The sequence below is a fragment of the Dipteris shenzhenensis genome, chromosome 18 (assembly GCF_047967505.1).
Source record: "Dipteris shenzhenensis isolate YYH24624 ecotype China chromosome 18, Dip_SZ_1.0, whole genome shotgun sequence".
Lineage (NCBI taxonomy): Eukaryota > Viridiplantae > Streptophyta > Polypodiopsida > Gleicheniales > Dipteridaceae > Dipteris > Dipteris shenzhenensis.
The window spans coordinates 31,238,578-31,255,185 of record NC_141613.1 but is presented as its reverse complement, the minus strand read 5'-3'; the positions used below and the strand labels follow the sequence as shown (position 1 = coordinate 31,255,185).

Sequence of the window (16,608 nt, the reverse complement as noted above, 5' to 3'; positions counted from 1 at the left end):
CTACAAAAGGCTGGTGGGGGGGAGCTCGAAGGGTGTTGATCAATCTAAGTAGGAAATGGGGTCTTTGATGCCTTTCGGGTTGGTGGCCCCACAAGGTTCATAGAGGTGTGGTAGAAACGATGTGTGGGAAAGTATAGTTTCCTCTTGTGAAAAATCCTGAATCAATGGATGTCAGTCACAGAAAAAGTGGCAAAAAAGCTCAGTGTGGATCCCAAGTGTGCACTATGTAGGAATGCATTAGAGCACATACAACACCTGATGTGGTAGTGCCCCATCTCTCGGAGAATCTATATTAAAGTGAAAACTGCAATCCATTTGGTGGGTTTGATGAATAAATTTTGCATAGGCAGTAATTGGAAATTGGCTCTATAGGGAGATGCTTTTAGGTTACCTTCCACCATGTAGGAGTGCTGACCCTTGATCAGAGGAATAGTTTGCTATGCTATTTGGTAGACAAGAAAATAAATAGTATTCCGGGAGGATTTTAGGTTTGGTTTCAGGGATAAGGCTAGTTTTCTTGCTGTTAAGTGTGATCTGAGTGATGTCCCTAAGTTGGTGGAGTCTTCATAGGATTTAGCAAAGGTCTTAGTTTAGTCTACAGTCTGGTTCAGCCATGCTATCCTTGCACAGGCCAAGGGCTTTGCCCTTTTCTTGTCCTCCTTTTGTAATAAGAGTTTTTTTTGGGTTCCCCCCCTAATAAATTCTGCATATTTACCCGAAAGAAAAACACAAAATATAGATTATTATTATTAAACAACTAGCAAGTAGAAGGCTATAAAAATACCGTGGGATAGGGCCATTTGGAGTGAACGTTCCACCACCTTTTGAGGATAGAAGTGGTTTCACTTGGGAGCTTGCCAGCCCTCCGCTTCCTTAGGATCTCCTCCCTAACGTCCACAATCTTGTTTTTGTAACCCTGCAATATTCATTAGATAACAACAATTCATGTTTCATCTTCTGATATGGCAATTTTCTGCCACCTTGCTGCATTCACCATGTTTGCATTCATTAGATAACACTAATTCATGTTTCATCTTCACTTGACATGGAAAGATTCTGCCACCTTTCTACATTCACCATGTTTGTTTCGTGCAGCACTTGCCTGTTTCAATTCCGACTTCAGCTCTTGCCGCACCCTCTCCATCAGCGAGCGTTCCGACTCTGTGGGCATCAGCGGTCCTAGCCCTAGGTTGTCACCTCCCTCCAAATCATAGAAGCTCGCACCTGCTTCCGCTATCCCCTCTTCATCGTCGTCCGACATGGTGGCGCCGCTCCCCTCTCCCGGTGCCACACCTGTCACAAACTCAGCTCGTCAGTGCTTTTCCCGGCCAGTTGCAATGCATTCCTGCAAGCGTATAGTCCATCACTGTGCTAGATGAAGTCTTAACGTGAAGCGTGAGTGGCTGACTCATTACCGGTTAGACCAATAAGAGCTTGTTCCAGCTCCCAACATGCAACGACAGCCTCCATGGCCTCAACACGCACGTGGTCCTGAAGTTGTTCTTTGAAAGACTGAAGAAGCATCGTGTAGTTCGCCTGAAATTTACACATTAATGAAAGACAAAAGGTTACTAACATCGAGATCGAAGATATTTTTAGAGACAAGTTGTTCGGTACAAAATTCTTCCAAAAAGATCAGACGGTTTCAGACTGAGAGAGCGAGAGTAAGCCGAAGGCAACGAAGAATGAGGACGAGATAATTCAGCGAATGGTCTCGCCAGGATCGCTTGTACAATCACGTGGATCGAGCTTGCCACGTTGGTCCGCAGGCACGTGGGTGTAGACGTGGCACCCAAAATTGCGGAGCTGGGAGACATTTGGCTTGCGCCCATGCCAAAGCAAGTATGGTGTCGTTAGACCAATCGGGGACGTGGGAACCCTGTTCAGAAGATACACTGTCGTAGACGCAGTTCCGGCCCATAAAAATTTGGGCAAGGATTCATGAGGAGCATGCAGCGCGTGAGTTCCATGAGCTGCGATTTTTCTTTTCGGAGATGGGATTCTGCTGAGGCGTGTGCGGAATTGTGAATTCCCAAAGTATTTTGGCATAATTTACACCCTGAAGTGTTTAATTTTGCATTTGATCTGATTCTCGAGGAGGATCTTCAATACTTTGAAGCGGTCAAACACTTCATCCTTGAGTTTGAGAAAGAATAAATGTGAGCCTTGAAAAATCTTGAATGAAGGTAACGCAATAATCCTCCGATGGAAGTTGTTTGCATTGGCCTACACATTTCACTCTGGATGAGATCGAGGGAATGTAATGTGTGGTTACCGTCAGCCCTGAAATTCGAAGGCCTGCCCTAACCTTCATATTGAAGGACAAAATCTGACAGTGGCCTTCAAAAGTAAGGAAATAGCCTGGGTAAATACATATATTTATATTCAAAAATTTGAAACCCTGTTCAATTGTTGGCCTTCATTTGCAACATGAATTTTTTCAGTGGCCTTCCCTAGAATGTCTAAAGGGCTTTGAAGCCCGTTGAAGGCTTCAAATTTTAGGGCTGGTTACCGTGATGCTTAAGGAATGGCTTTTTATGATATTTGCCATAGATGCAGCCGTCACAGAGGGTGTGTTGGGCGCCTTTGGTGTGTTTGAAGCCATGAACGAGGGAGTGGGAGGCCATGCTTTCGAGCTTTCGAGTGCTAATATGCCCACACTGATGATCCCATAGTTCATTGTGAGGTGCGAGAGTCACTACAACAAGGTCACATGGAGGAGCAAAAGAAGTGTGAGCGTTTAAGTGGTACAATCCACCAATGCAGGTACGTCTGGTATGGATGGAACGATTGTGGAGGAGCAAGCAGCGCCCTCACTTACTGAACTTCCATCCCCCGTTGGGCGAGCATGCCGACGGACATTAAGTTCTTAGCAAGTTGAGGCACATGCAGGACATCATGAAGAGTGCTTGTGGCTCCAAAAGGGAGAGAGTGGAAGATGGTACATGTGCCAATGGCATTGTCGTCGATGATGACCTTCTTCCCACCTGGAAAGTGAGTGTAGGAAGAGAATGCTTGCAGGTCGAGGCATATGTGGCAATTGGGGCCGGGGTCAAGATATTGGTGCCCATCAATGTGATCATTCTCATCTTGCATTCCCATGAATGCAAAGGAAAATTTTATAGGGGGTGTGTCGAAGTGAGAGTGCTCTCAATGGAAGCAAGAACGGAAGAGGGAGAGAGAGAAACAAAGAGCCACACAAGTTTTGGTGGGTGCAGAACACCCTAATCTTCTTTTTCATTCATTTATATATGTGTTTGAGTATTGTACATAACCGGGGTAAAGGCACAGTGACCTTTAACCCCCACAACCTCCCACTTAAAGGACAATGTGCCTTTAAGGGAGAACAACCAATGAGCATACTATCCAATGCCCATCAATACACGACAATACTCAAACCACTGACTAGGTAGACTCTTCGTCCATCATGTCTGCAGGGTTATCATCTGTATGAACCTTGACAAGCTTTATGCGCTTATCCTCAAGTACCTCCCTGATGAAATGGTACCTGACCTCAATGTGTTTGGTCTTTTCATGAAAGACCGGATTCCGTGCTAGCTGAATAGCACTCATAGAATCACTATGCAATGTCGGTACACCTGTATGAATCCCCAAATCTCCCACTAGCCGATCAAGCCATAAAGCCTCCTTGCAACTCTCTGTGGCTGCAACATACTCAACCTCTATGGTAGAAAAAGAAACACACTTCTGTGCATCAGACATCCACGACACTGCCACCTGCAAAGGCGAACACATAACTAGAAGTGGATCTCCTACTATCCACATGCCCTGCATAGTCTGAATCTATGTACCCAAGTACACACATGTCTCCTCTACCAAAGCAGATGCACATCTCCTTGGTACCCTTCATGTACCTCATGATGCACTTAACTGCCTCCCAATGCCTCTTTCCTGGATTAGCCATATATCGGCTAACAACTCCCACTGCAAATGCAATGTCTGGTCTAGTAGCTATCCCAATGCCTCTTTCCTGGATTAGCCATATACCGGCTAACAACTCCCACTGCAGATGCAATGTCTGGTCTAGTAGCTATCATAGCATACATAAGACTCCCAACCGCTGATGCATAAGGAACCTTGGACGTCATGGCCCTCTCCTCATCTGATTTGGGACTTTCTGTATGACTCAGTTTCACATATGGAGGCAATGGAGTACTCAGTGCCTTCCCCCCCTCCATATTGAAACGCTGCAATACTTTTGTAACATACTCCTTCTGTGAAAGCCAAAGGAGTTTCCTACTTCGATCATGCGTGATGTGCATACCAAAAATATGACCTGCAAATCCCAAATCCTTCATATCAAAGGCCTCATGCAACTTGGCCTTTAATGCATCTAGCTCATAAGTATTCTTGTTAGCCAATAGCATATCATCCACATATAGTGCCAGGATTATTAGGCTATTATCCTTAGCCCTTTTAGTATAGAGGAAGTGATCAATTTCACTCCTTCTAAAACCTTGGGACCGAATGAAAGCATCAAAATTCTGATACTATTCTCTAGGCGCTTGCTTAAGACCATAGAGACTCTTCTTCAGCTTGCAAACTAAATGCTCTTTGCCCTTTTCCTCAAAGCCGGCTGCACCATGTAAATTTCCTCATGCAGATCCCCATGCAAAAAATCTATCTTGACATCCATCTGGATAAGCTCCATATCCTATGTTGCCACTAGTCCAAGCATGCATCTAAGTGTGGTCATCTTCACAACCGGAGAGAATATCTCATCAAAGTCCACACCCTTCTCTTGCTTGAACCCTTTAGCGACCAAACGGGCCTTGTACGTAGGCACATCATCACCTGTGACCTTCATCTTGTAGACCCATTTACATGGCAATGCTTTCTTTCCATGTGGTAAAGAAACCAAGTCCCAAGTCTTATTTTTCATAAGTGAACTCATCTCTGATTGAGTAGCATACTCCCACTTGCATTGATCCTCGTGCATCATAGCCTCTCTGTAGCAAGAAGGCTCCCTGCAATCAGTAAACATCACATAGTCTACCCCTGGAACAAACCTATCAGGTGGTCTAGACACTCTAGATGATCTTCTCAAGGGCATTTTAGCTTGCTGTCCCACCTGCATATCAGCCACATTTGGCTCATCATTTCCACCAATAGATGATCCATCATCTACCCTTGATTGTATACCTATGGGAGTACTTGGTGGTACCATTCTTGCACATTTGGTGCATGGACAACTTGCTGTCTATCAACATCTCGGGGGGGTCAGTCATCATATGTAACCCTATCACGTGAGTTCAACAAAAGGATATTTTTAATATCTAAAATTTACACAAATTAATATACATAAGGGAGTTTTTTAAAATAAATTTGGGAAAATTTTACAGATTTGTATAGAAAAAGGGTACATTTTATTAGTGAAGAATTTACAGATAAGGGAAATTATAAATATTTCTTAAATGCACGTGATATGGAGGGTTTATACATAGTGAACCCCCCGAGATCAACATATGCAGGTAGATTCACATCCTGGAAAGTGATTCTCCTCATTTCCACATCCCTCATGGGTGCCTTATGCATCTTCTTCTCATTGAAGACTACATCATGGTTGCGTATGATCTTCTTTGCTTCTGGATCCCAGAGACTATAGCCCATCTCTCCACTTTCACCATAACCCAGAAAGATGCATTTCCTAGACTTAGGATCTAGCTTCTTTCGAAGCTCTTTTGGCACATGTGCATATGCCTCACACCCAAATATACACAAATAAGAGTAAGAGGGCTTCTTGCCACTCCATGCCTCTTCAGGAATACCACCATCCAAACTCTTACTAGGTGATCTATTGATCACATGCACTACAGTCTTCATTGCCTCAGCCCAAAAACCACCAGAAAGACTTGCATTGAAAAGCATGCATTGCAACCTTTCTTGATTCATCTTTTCTGCAACTAGATTTTGCTCTGGAGTATGAGGGGATGTGAGCTCCCTCTTAATCCCACGTGTATCATAGAAATGCTGAAAGTCATGATAGAGATATGTGGGGGTTAAAGGTCACTGTGCCTTTACCCCGGTTATGTACAATACTCAAATACATATATAAATGAATGAAAAAGAAGATTAGGGTGGTTCTCCACCCACCAAAACTTGTGTGGCTCTCTGTCTCTCTGTCTCTCTCTCTCTCTCTCCTTCTTCCGTTCTTGCTTTTGTTGAGAGCACTCTCAACTGGTATCAGAGCACGGGTGATCTAGCTGAGCGTGCGTGAATGCTTAGAAGCTCAGTAGCTCTGTGGGAGGAAGGAGAAGCTTTGTGGAAAGCTTTGTGGGTGACTTTACTTGCATCCGAGTGTGCAGAGACCTTGGAGGAACCTTTGGAAAAGTTACTTTGGTTTTGCGAAGTGGTTTTGAGAGCTTGTTAAGTGTTTTCAAAGAAAAAGTCGTTTTTTGAGCTTTTCCCTGTTCCATTTGATGACAGAGACTCCGTATTGACTTGCAGAGGCAACTATTTCTTGCTTTTGGTGTCCACTTCATTTCAGGAGCTTGGAAACACCTTCATTCTTGAATCTGGGATCATTTCATTGGATTTCTGACTCACTGTGTCAGTTTCTGCGTTTTTCTGCCCAGGTGTTGGAACTCAAGTTTGAAGCAACCATTTACAGATCTGTCAGTTCCAGTGGTCTCAGGAGATCCTAAAACTTCTATGTTGCTCATCATTCGCACTCCGGTGGAGTTTACAAATAGCTCTATTTCCAAAAACGTTTTTCAGCCCGTGTGTTGGACCCAGTGATTGAGACCACGGTTTCCAAAACCGTCTATCCCATTGCGTTCCGACACCCAAAAACCCCTACCTATCAGTTCTTGAGTGATTCGGTGGAGTATTTTTAGAGTTATAGATCTCTGTGTATTCGATTTCGTCTCTCTGTTATGCATTTTTCATTCTAAGGTTTTGAAACCTTAGATTTATGCCACATGGCAGTGGATAAGTGTTGACTCCCACTTCTCTCATCGGTTGGGATTTTGGAGTTCCGATAGAAGAGAGATATTTGCATATTTTCTTGCTGAGTCCGATTATGCAATGGCGCCCATGCTTTGAGGCATCTCAGGTTCTAATTTCAGTAGCGGTCATTACCATGGGACTCTGATTTCTTGAGCATACCTTATGCAGATCACTCTGGTTGCAGTTTGAGCAGTGTGCGCTCATTCCTGGTGTGCATTGGGTTGCAGTGGATGATTTATAGGCCATTTGGATGCATTGTGGTCCTTATTGGATGTGCTGATAGGCCCAAATTGCCTTGTGGGATGCTATTTTTATGGATGCTTTGCACATGGATGCTATTTTATGCTGAGGGACATCTTTGACACATTGCAGGTGATGCACTGATAGTGCTATGCTCTCTTGGATGATATATTATTGATGCATATGCCAGTGGACAGTGTTTATGCTTGAGTCATTTGGCACTTATTGGCATTTTCTCTTGGGCCAGATTTGCTCATATGGATGCATAGTATATGCACATGAGTCAGATGCATCTTTTGATGCTTTGAGCTTTGAGTTTTGGTGATATTTCACTCTATTGTGGCATACACATTTGGGTGCACCTGGTATTTGGTGTGATTCTCTCTTGCAGGCACTAGCATTTGGGATTTTGTTTCAGTTGCATCATGGCATCCTCTTCCATGTCTGAAAAGGAGTTTTTCAGCATTAAAAAGTTTGATGGGACAAACTTTTCTTTGTGGAAAGAACAAATAAGGAATGTGCTTATTCAAAAGAAGTAGATTAAACCCTTGGCAGGGATTGAAGCTAAGCCTGCAAATATGTCTAAGGATGATTGAATGAGTTGGATGCATTAGCAAAGTCTACTATTAGACTTCATCTTGCAGAGTCAGTTTATTTCACAGTAGTAAATGAGCAGACTACAGAAGATTTGTGGAAGAAATTGTGTGCCACTTATGAGAAGGAAACTGCCTCTAATAAAGTTTACCTCATGAAGAGGTTGTTTGAGCTGCAGATGAAGGAAGGGGTCTCCATTGCTTCTCACTTGAATGAATTCAATATTATTTTCAGCCAGCTTCAGGCTCAAAAGATGAATTTTGATGTGGAGACTAAGGCAATATTTCTCTTATGTTCATTGCCATCCTCATGGAAGCAAGAATGGAAAAAGGAGAGAGAGAGAGAGACAGAGAGACAGAGAGCCACACAAGTTTTCGTGGGTGCAGAACCACCCTAATCTTCTTTTTCATTCATTTATATATGTGTTTGAGTATTGTACATAGCTGGGGTAAAGGCACAGTGACCTTTAACCCCCACAACCTCCCACTTAAAGGACAATGTGCCTTTAAGGGAGAACAACCAGTGAGCATACTATCCAATGCCCATCAATACACGACAATACTCAAACCACTGACTAGGTAGACTCTTCGTCAGCATATCTGTAGGGTTATCATCTGTATGAACCTTGACAAGCTCTATGCGCTTGTCCTTAAGTACCTCCCTGATGAAATGGTACCTAACCTCAATGTGTTTAGTCTTTGCATGAAAGAGCGGATTCCGTGCTAGCTGAATAGCACTCACGGAATCACCATGCAATGTCGGTACACTTGTATGAATCCCCAAATCTCCCACTAGCCGATCAAGCCATATAGCCTCCTTGCAACCCTCTGTGGCTGCAACATACTCAGCCTCTGTGGTAGAGAAAGCAATGCACTTCTGTGTGCAAGACATCCACGACATTGCACCACCTGCAAAGATGAACACATAACCAGAAGTGAATCTCCTACTATCCACATGCTCTGCATAGTCTGAATCTGTGTATCCAAGTACACGCATGTCTCCTCTACCAAAGCAGATGCACATCTCCTTGGTACCCTTCATGTACCTCATGATGCACTTAACTGCCTCCCAATGCCTCTTTCCTGGATTAGCCATATACCGGCTAACAACTCCCATTGCAAATGCAACGTCTGGTCTAGTAGCTATCATAGCATACATAAGACTCCCAACCGCTAATGCATAAGGAACCTTGGCCATCATGGCCCTCTCTTCATTTGATTTGGGACTATCTGTATGACTCAGTTTCACATATGGAGGCAATGGAGTACTCACTGCCTTCCCCCCCTCCATATTGAAACGCTGCAATACTTTTGTAACATACTCTTTTTGTGAAAGCCAAAGGAGTTTCCTACTCCGATCACGCGTGATGCGCATACCAAGAATATGACCTGCAAGTCCCAAATCCTTCATATCAAAGGCCTCATGAAACTTAGCCTTTAATGCATCTAGCTCATAAGTATTCTTGCTAGCCAATAGCATATCATCCACATATAGTGCCAAGATTATCAGGCTATTATCCTTAGCCCTTTTAGTGTAGAGGTAGTGATCAATTTCACTCCTTCTGAAACCCTGCGACCGAATGAAAGCATCAAACTTCTGATACCATTCTCTAGGCGCTTGCTTAAGACCATAGAGACTCTTCTTCAGCTTGCAAACTAAATGCTCTTTGCCCTTTTCTTTAAAGCCTTTCGACTGCACCATGTAAATTTCCTCATGCAAATCCCCATGCAAGAAAGCTGTCTTGAAATCCATCTGCATAAGCTCCATATCCTGTAATGCCACTAGTCCAAGCATGCATTTCAGTGTGGTCATCTTCACAACCGGAGAGAATATCTCATCAAAGTCCACACCCTTCTCTTGCTTGAACCCTTTAGCAACCAAACGAGCCTTGTACCTAGGCACATCATCACCTGTGACCTTCATTTTTTAGACCCATTTACATGGCAATGCTTTCTTTCCATGTGGCAAAGAAACCAAGTCCCAAGTCTTATTCTTCATAAGTGAACTCATCTCTGATTGCATAGCATACTCCCACTTGCGTTGATCCTCGCGCATCATAGCCTCTCTGTAGCAAGAAGGCTCCCCACAATCAGTAAGCATCATATAGTCTACCCCTGGAATAAACTTATCAGGTGGTCTAGACACTCTAGAAGATCTTCTCAAGGACATTTCAGCTTGCTGTCCCACTTGCATATCAGCCACATTTGGCTCATCATTTCCACCAATAGATGATCCATCATCTACCCTTGATTGTATACCTGTGGGAGTACTTGGTGGTACCATTTCTTGCACATTTGGTGCATGGACAGCTTGCTGTCTATCAACATATGCAGGTGGATTCACATCCTGGAAAGTGATTCTCCTCATTTCCACATCCCTCATGGGTGCCTTATGCATCTTCTTCTCATTGAAGACCACATCATGGCTGTGTATGATCTTCTTTGCTTCTGGATCCCAGAGACAATAGCCCATCTCTCCACTTTCACCATAACCCAGAAAGATGCATTTCCTAGACTTAGGATCGAACTTCTTTTGAAGCTCTTTTGGCACATGTGCATATGCCTCACACCCAAATATACGCAAATGAGAGTAAGAGGACTTCTTGCCACTCCATGCCTCTTCAGGAATACCACCATCCAAACTCTTACTAGGTGATCTATTGATCACATGCACTGCAGTCTTCATTGCCTCAGCCCAAAAACCACCAGAAAGACTTGCATTGGAAAGCATGCATTGCAACCTTTCTTGAATGGTATGGTTCATCTTTTCTGCAACTGGATTTTGCTTTGGAGTACGAGGGGATGTGAGCTCCCTCTTAATCCCACGTGTATCACAGAAATGCTGAAAGTCATGAGAGAGATACTCTCCACCATTGTCAGTCCGTAGGCATTTAAGCATTCTACCTGACTGATTCTCAACCAAGGCCAGCCATTTTTGAAATACCTGAAACACATCACTCTTCCGAGCTGTAGCATAAGCCCACACTTTCCTAGTTGCATCATCAATGAATGTCACATAGTATTCATCCCCGCCTAATGACCGTGTAGGCATGGGACCACATACGTCTGAATGCACCAAATCAAGCATTTCAAACTCTTTCTTTCCCCTTCTTTTATGGGCTGATTTAGCCTGCTTCCCATAAAGACAATGCTCACAAAATTCAAAATCAGAGAAACTCAAATGCGGTACATAACCCAAACGGCATAAGAGTTTCATTCCATTCTGGCTCATGTGCCCCAACCTGCAATGCCACAAAGAAGTGCTTGGCTGCTCGGTTATTGCAACAACATGATCAAATACCCCTGATACATGTAAGGGATACAAAGTCCCACACTTGGCACCCCTAGCCAAAAGCATAGAGCCCTTCTGAATTTTCCAACTCTGAAAGCCAAAAGTGGTGTGAAAACCAGCATCATCTAGCTGATCCACTGAAATAAGACTCTTGGTCAGCTTAGGCACATGTCTCACATGTTTTAAAACAAATGTAGACCCATTTGCAAAAGAAAACTTTATGTCACCTGCTCCCACTATGTCACATGCATAGTCATTTCCAAGATGCACACAACCTGTCTTTCCACTGTCATAAGTGGAGAACCATTCCCTATGGGGAGTAACATGGAATGAAGCACCAAAATCCAAAATCAGACTTCCCTCTTTCTTGGGACTTCCCCCTGAACTGTAATCTACCCCTTTGCACATTTAAGGCTGCATCCTGCTTGTTGCCATCCATAGACTTCCGTCTAATCTCCTCGGCCAACAAGTTGCCCACAACATCATCCGAGCACTCTCAAGATACTCTCCACCATTGTCAGTTCGTAGGCATTTAAGCGTTCCACTTGACAGATTCTCAACCAAGGCCAGCCATTTCTGAAATACCTAGAACACATCACTCTTTCGAGCTATAGCATAAGCCCACACTTTCCTAGTTGCATCATCAATGAATGTCACATAGTATTCAGCCCCGCCTAATGACCATGTAGGCATGGGACCACATACGTCTGAATGCACCAAATCAAGCTTTCCAAACTCTTTCTTTCCCCTTCTTTTATGGGCTGATTTAGTCTGCTTCCCATAGAGACAATGCTCACAAATTTCAAAATCAGAGAAACTCAAATGCGGTACATAACCCAAATGGCATAAGAGTTTCATCCCATTTTGGCTCATATGGCCCAACCAGCAATGCCATAAAGAAGTGCTTGGCTGCTCGGTTATTGCAACAACATGATCAAATACACCTGATACATGTAAGGGATACAAAGTCCCACACTTGGCACCCCTGGCCAAAAGCATAGAGCCCTTCTGAATTTTCCAACTCTGAAAGCCAAAAGTGGTGTAAAAACTAGCATCATCTAGCTGACCCACTGAAATAAGACTCTTGGTCAACTTAGACACATGTCTCACATGTTTCAAAACAAATGCAAACCCATTTGCAAAAGAAAACTTTATGTCACCTTCTCCCACTATGTCACATGCATAGTCATTTCCAAGATGCACACAACCTATCTTTCCATTGTCATAAGTGGAGAACCATTCCCTTTGGGGAGTAACATGGAATGAAGCACCAGAATCGAAAATCCAATCTTGGGAATATGCATCATCTGAAGTGGTAAGCAACTCTGCAGATGAACTAGACATGAAGAGAATGGCATTGTCACTATCATGTGTGACTGTATTGATCTCCTCGAACTTCACTTTTCCTTTGTCCTCCCTTGGACTCTCTTCCTTCTGATTTGCACCCCAATTTTCATTCTTTTTCTTATCCTTTTGCTCTCTTTTAAGCTTATAGCAATCCTTTTTCATATGGCCCTTCTTGCCATAGTGGTTACACTCAATGTTTCGTGCCCTAGATTTGCTACAAGACTTCCCTCTTTCTTGGGACTTCCCCCTAAACTGTGATCTGCCGCTTTGCACATTTAAGGCCGCATCCTGCTTGTTGCCATCCATAGACTTCCGTCTAATCTCCTTGGCCAACAAAATACCCACAACATCATCAAACTTTAGTACTCCACTAGGTGCAGAGTTACTGATAGCTGTATAGAAGGTAACCCACGAGGATGGCAATGAACATAAGAGAAATATTGCCTTAGTCTCTACATCAAAATTCATCTTCTGAGCCTGAAGCTGGCTGAAAATAATATTGAATTCATTCAAGTGAGAAGTAATGGAGACCCCTTCCTTCATCTGCACCTCAAACAACCTCTTCATGAGGTAAACTTTATTAGAGGCAGTTTCCTTCTCATAAGTGGCACACAGTTTCTTCCACAAATCTTCCATAGTCTGCTCATTTACTACCATGAAATAAATTGACTCCGCAAGATGAAGTCTAATAGTAGACTTTGCTAATGCATCCAACTCATTTCAATCATCCTCAGACATATCTGCAAGCTTAGCTTCAATCCCTGCCAAGGGTTTAATCTGCTTCTTTTGAATAAGCACATCCCTTATCTATTCTTTCCACAAAGAAAAGTTCATCCCATCAAACTTTTTAATGTTAAAGAACTCCTTTTCAGACATGGAAGAGGATGCCATGATGCAAATAAAGCAAAATCCCAAATGCTAGTGCCTGCAAGAGAGAATCACACCAAATACTAGGTGCATCCAAACGTGTATGCCACAATAGAGTGAAATATCACCAAAACTCAAAGCTCAAACCATCAAAAGATACAGTTGACTCATGTGCATGTACTATGCATCCATATGAGCAAATCTGGCCCAAAAGAAAATGCCAACTGCAATGGCAATCTAAAATGCCAATAAGTGCCAAATGGCTCAAGCATAAACACCGTCCATGGGCATATGCATCAACAATATCTCATCCAAGAGAGCATAAAACTATCAGTGCATCACCTGAAATGTGTCACAGCTGTCCCTTAGCATAAAATAGCATCCATGTGCAAAGCGTCCATAAAAAATAGCATCCCACAAGGCAATGTTGGCCTATCAACTCATCCAATAAGGATCGCAATGCATATAAATGGCCTATAAATCATCCACTGCAACCCAATGCACACCACGAATGAGGCACATGGCTCAAACTGCAACCAGAGTGATCTGCATAAGGTATTCTCAAGAAATCATGGTTCTACGGCAATGACCGCTACTGAAAGTAGAACCTGAGATGCCTCAAAACATGGGCGCCATTGCATAATTGGACTCAGCAAGAAAATCTACAAATATATCTCTTCTGCTGGAACTCGAAAATCCCAACTGATGAGTGAGAAATGGGAGTCAACACTTATCCACTGCCATGTGGCACAAATCTAAGGTTTCAAAACCTTAGAATGAAAAATGCATAACAGAGAGACGAAATCCAATACACAGAGATCTATAACTCTAAAAATACTCCACCGAATCATGCAAGAACTGACAGATAGGGGTTTTTAGGTGTTCGAAACGCAATGGGACAGACAGTTTTGGAAACCATGGTCTCAATCACTGGGTCCAACACATGGACTGAAAAACGTTTTTGGAAACAGAACTGTTTGTAAACTCCACTGGAGTGCAAGTGATGAGCAACATAGAAGTTTTAGGACTTCCTGAGTTTACTATAACTGATAGATATGCAAATGGTTGCTCCAAACTTGAGTTCCAACACCAAGGCAGAAAAACTTAGAAATTGACACAGTGAGTCAGAAATCCAATGAAATGATCCCAGATTCAAGAATAAAGGTGTTTCCAAGCTCTTGAAGTGAAATGGACACCAAAAGCAAGCAATAGTTGCTTCTACAAGTCAATACGGAGTCTCTGTCGTCGAACAGAACAGGGCTGAGCTCTGATACCAGTTGAGAGTGCTCTCAACGGAAGCAAGAACGGAAGAGGGAGAGAGAGAAATAGAGAGCCACACAAGTTCTGGTGGGTGCAAAACTCCATAATATTCTTTTTCATTCATTTATATATGTGATTGAGTATTATACATAACCGGGGTAAAGGCACAGTGACCTTTAACCTGCACATCGAAGGATGGGAATGAGTTCCATGGGTGGAGAATGGTCCCCATGGACCTGAGCCAAATTAGTGCTTGTATCTGTTCATAGTGCTTCATATCCTCCGCACATTTAGGACAATCTTTGGCAAGGTGACCAAGGTGATTGTAGTAATAGCAGATGGGGTCAACTTTGGTGGTCTTGTCTTCGGTAGGGCGGCCGATATGTGAGTCATTCTATCACTACTGGTAGAGCTGATGGCTTGGTGACTATGGAAACCTTTCTTGGGATCTAGAGGACTTGGAAGGAGTTCCAAAGTAATCAGAAGTGCGTGATCAATTGGGGAGATGGAACTTTGGCATTGAGCTTCTTCTTGGAGTAGTCGGTTGTTGCTGATGGATGGAACTGTTATGGCATCACCACGTCCTTCAATAGTCACATGTGATGAAGGGGTCATAAGAGGAGAGAATACTCGCAGGGATGGTGAATGTCAGTTGATTCTTGGGCACAAGAGTGCCAAAGGCTTCCAATTGTTATGGGCTAGAGCTTTGATTTTTTTGAGGTTTGAGCTTGAGCGAGCTCATCCGTTGTTGCAGAGTGAGTACTATGATGCCGATGTTTTGTTCCTTGTAGGTCACGTAAAGAGTTTCCCAAGCTTCATTGGTAGTTTTGCAATCTTGAAATTGGCTAGCAGGCACATCTTTTGGTCTGAGACAGATGATGAGCTTTGCTTGATCTTCCTTGGCTCGAAATGCTATAGAGTCCATTGAAGAGGCCATGTTGATGGTCGCACTATGGACAGTCCTGGTGGGAATGATTAGTATGCTAGTTTTACTATAGGTGTAGTAGCTCCTCCCATGTTGGCAATCGGGATATTGGATCCACTGGCTACATCCTCTACTGAAGGGGTTTCGAAGGAGAGGTCATCCCTCTATAGATCCTTTTCTTCCAATACCATCCTAATTTTCTATTTCTAGAGTTTGTAATTGGGAACTTTTAAGCATTCTAAGACATGAGAGTTGAGAAGGGCAATCAGATCAAAAGCTCGGGGGGTTCACCTCATAAAATTTTAGTGTACCATGTGCATTCAAAAGGAGGGGTATTTTAATTTTACTTTTTGGAAAATTTTAGCAAGTTTACAATAACAAGAGAGGTTTTTTAATCAACTTTAGAAAAAAATCACTTAGCTCATAAGTAAAGAGGTGTGTCTTTATTAAGGGAAATTTTTTAGTCGAGGGGTTTTTTAAATACTCCTTGAATGCATGTTTTTAAAATACACTAAGATCAAAAGCCATTTCAGAAGGTTGAGAGGAAGAAGGATGCAAATGAGATCATAAGGTCCTGATGCAACTGAGATAAGACATTCAATGATCAACAAAAGTGTAGATGTGGACCCATAACCATTGAGAGAGAGAGACTAAGCGAAACAAAATGGAAGCCAAAAACAACAAACAATGAGACAATTATTGATGAGATAATTCAATGAATGGTCTCATCAAGATCGCTTGTATATGTAAGAAAAAGAAAGATACAAGCCAAGAAGGTAAAATGGAGGACGAGCTAACAAACTTGCCTATAGTGGACGATGTGGATGACTAACCAACTATACAAAGAAGTGAATCAATATACATCCTCATAGATCCCTGGCCCCAGCTCTCTCTATCTCTCTTTGAGCTCTCTCTCTCAAGTCTGATTAGAAATTCTCCACCTCCCTTGTGAGTATAACCTACTAACAAGAACATTCCTATATGAGTTAGTACCACCATCAAATATAGTTGGTGTAACTTCCCCATAATTGAATAAACGCCTTATCTTTTGACAAATTTGACAATGTCCTTGCCATTCCAAATGGTTTTATACAAAACTTTAGGGAGCATTCTTT

General features: G+C 42.8%; 1 protein-coding gene across 1 annotated transcript in view; it reads right to left on the bottom strand.

Annotated features, from left to right (window-relative positions):
- Window positions 1-16,608, bottom strand: part of LOC147891106 (homeobox protein knotted-1-like 7) — a 58,059-nt gene that overhangs the window by 26,546 nt on the left and 14,905 nt on the right. The window contains exons 3-5 of the mRNA XM_087389109.1: window positions 1,416-1,536; window positions 1,103-1,293; window positions 785-916 (exon numbers count right to left, since the gene is read on the bottom strand). Of these exons, the coding sequence (XP_087245235.1) occupies window positions 785-916; window positions 1,103-1,293; window positions 1,416-1,536 (444 nt within the window). The remainder of the gene's footprint in view (window positions 1-784; window positions 917-1,102; window positions 1,294-1,415; window positions 1,537-16,608) is intronic.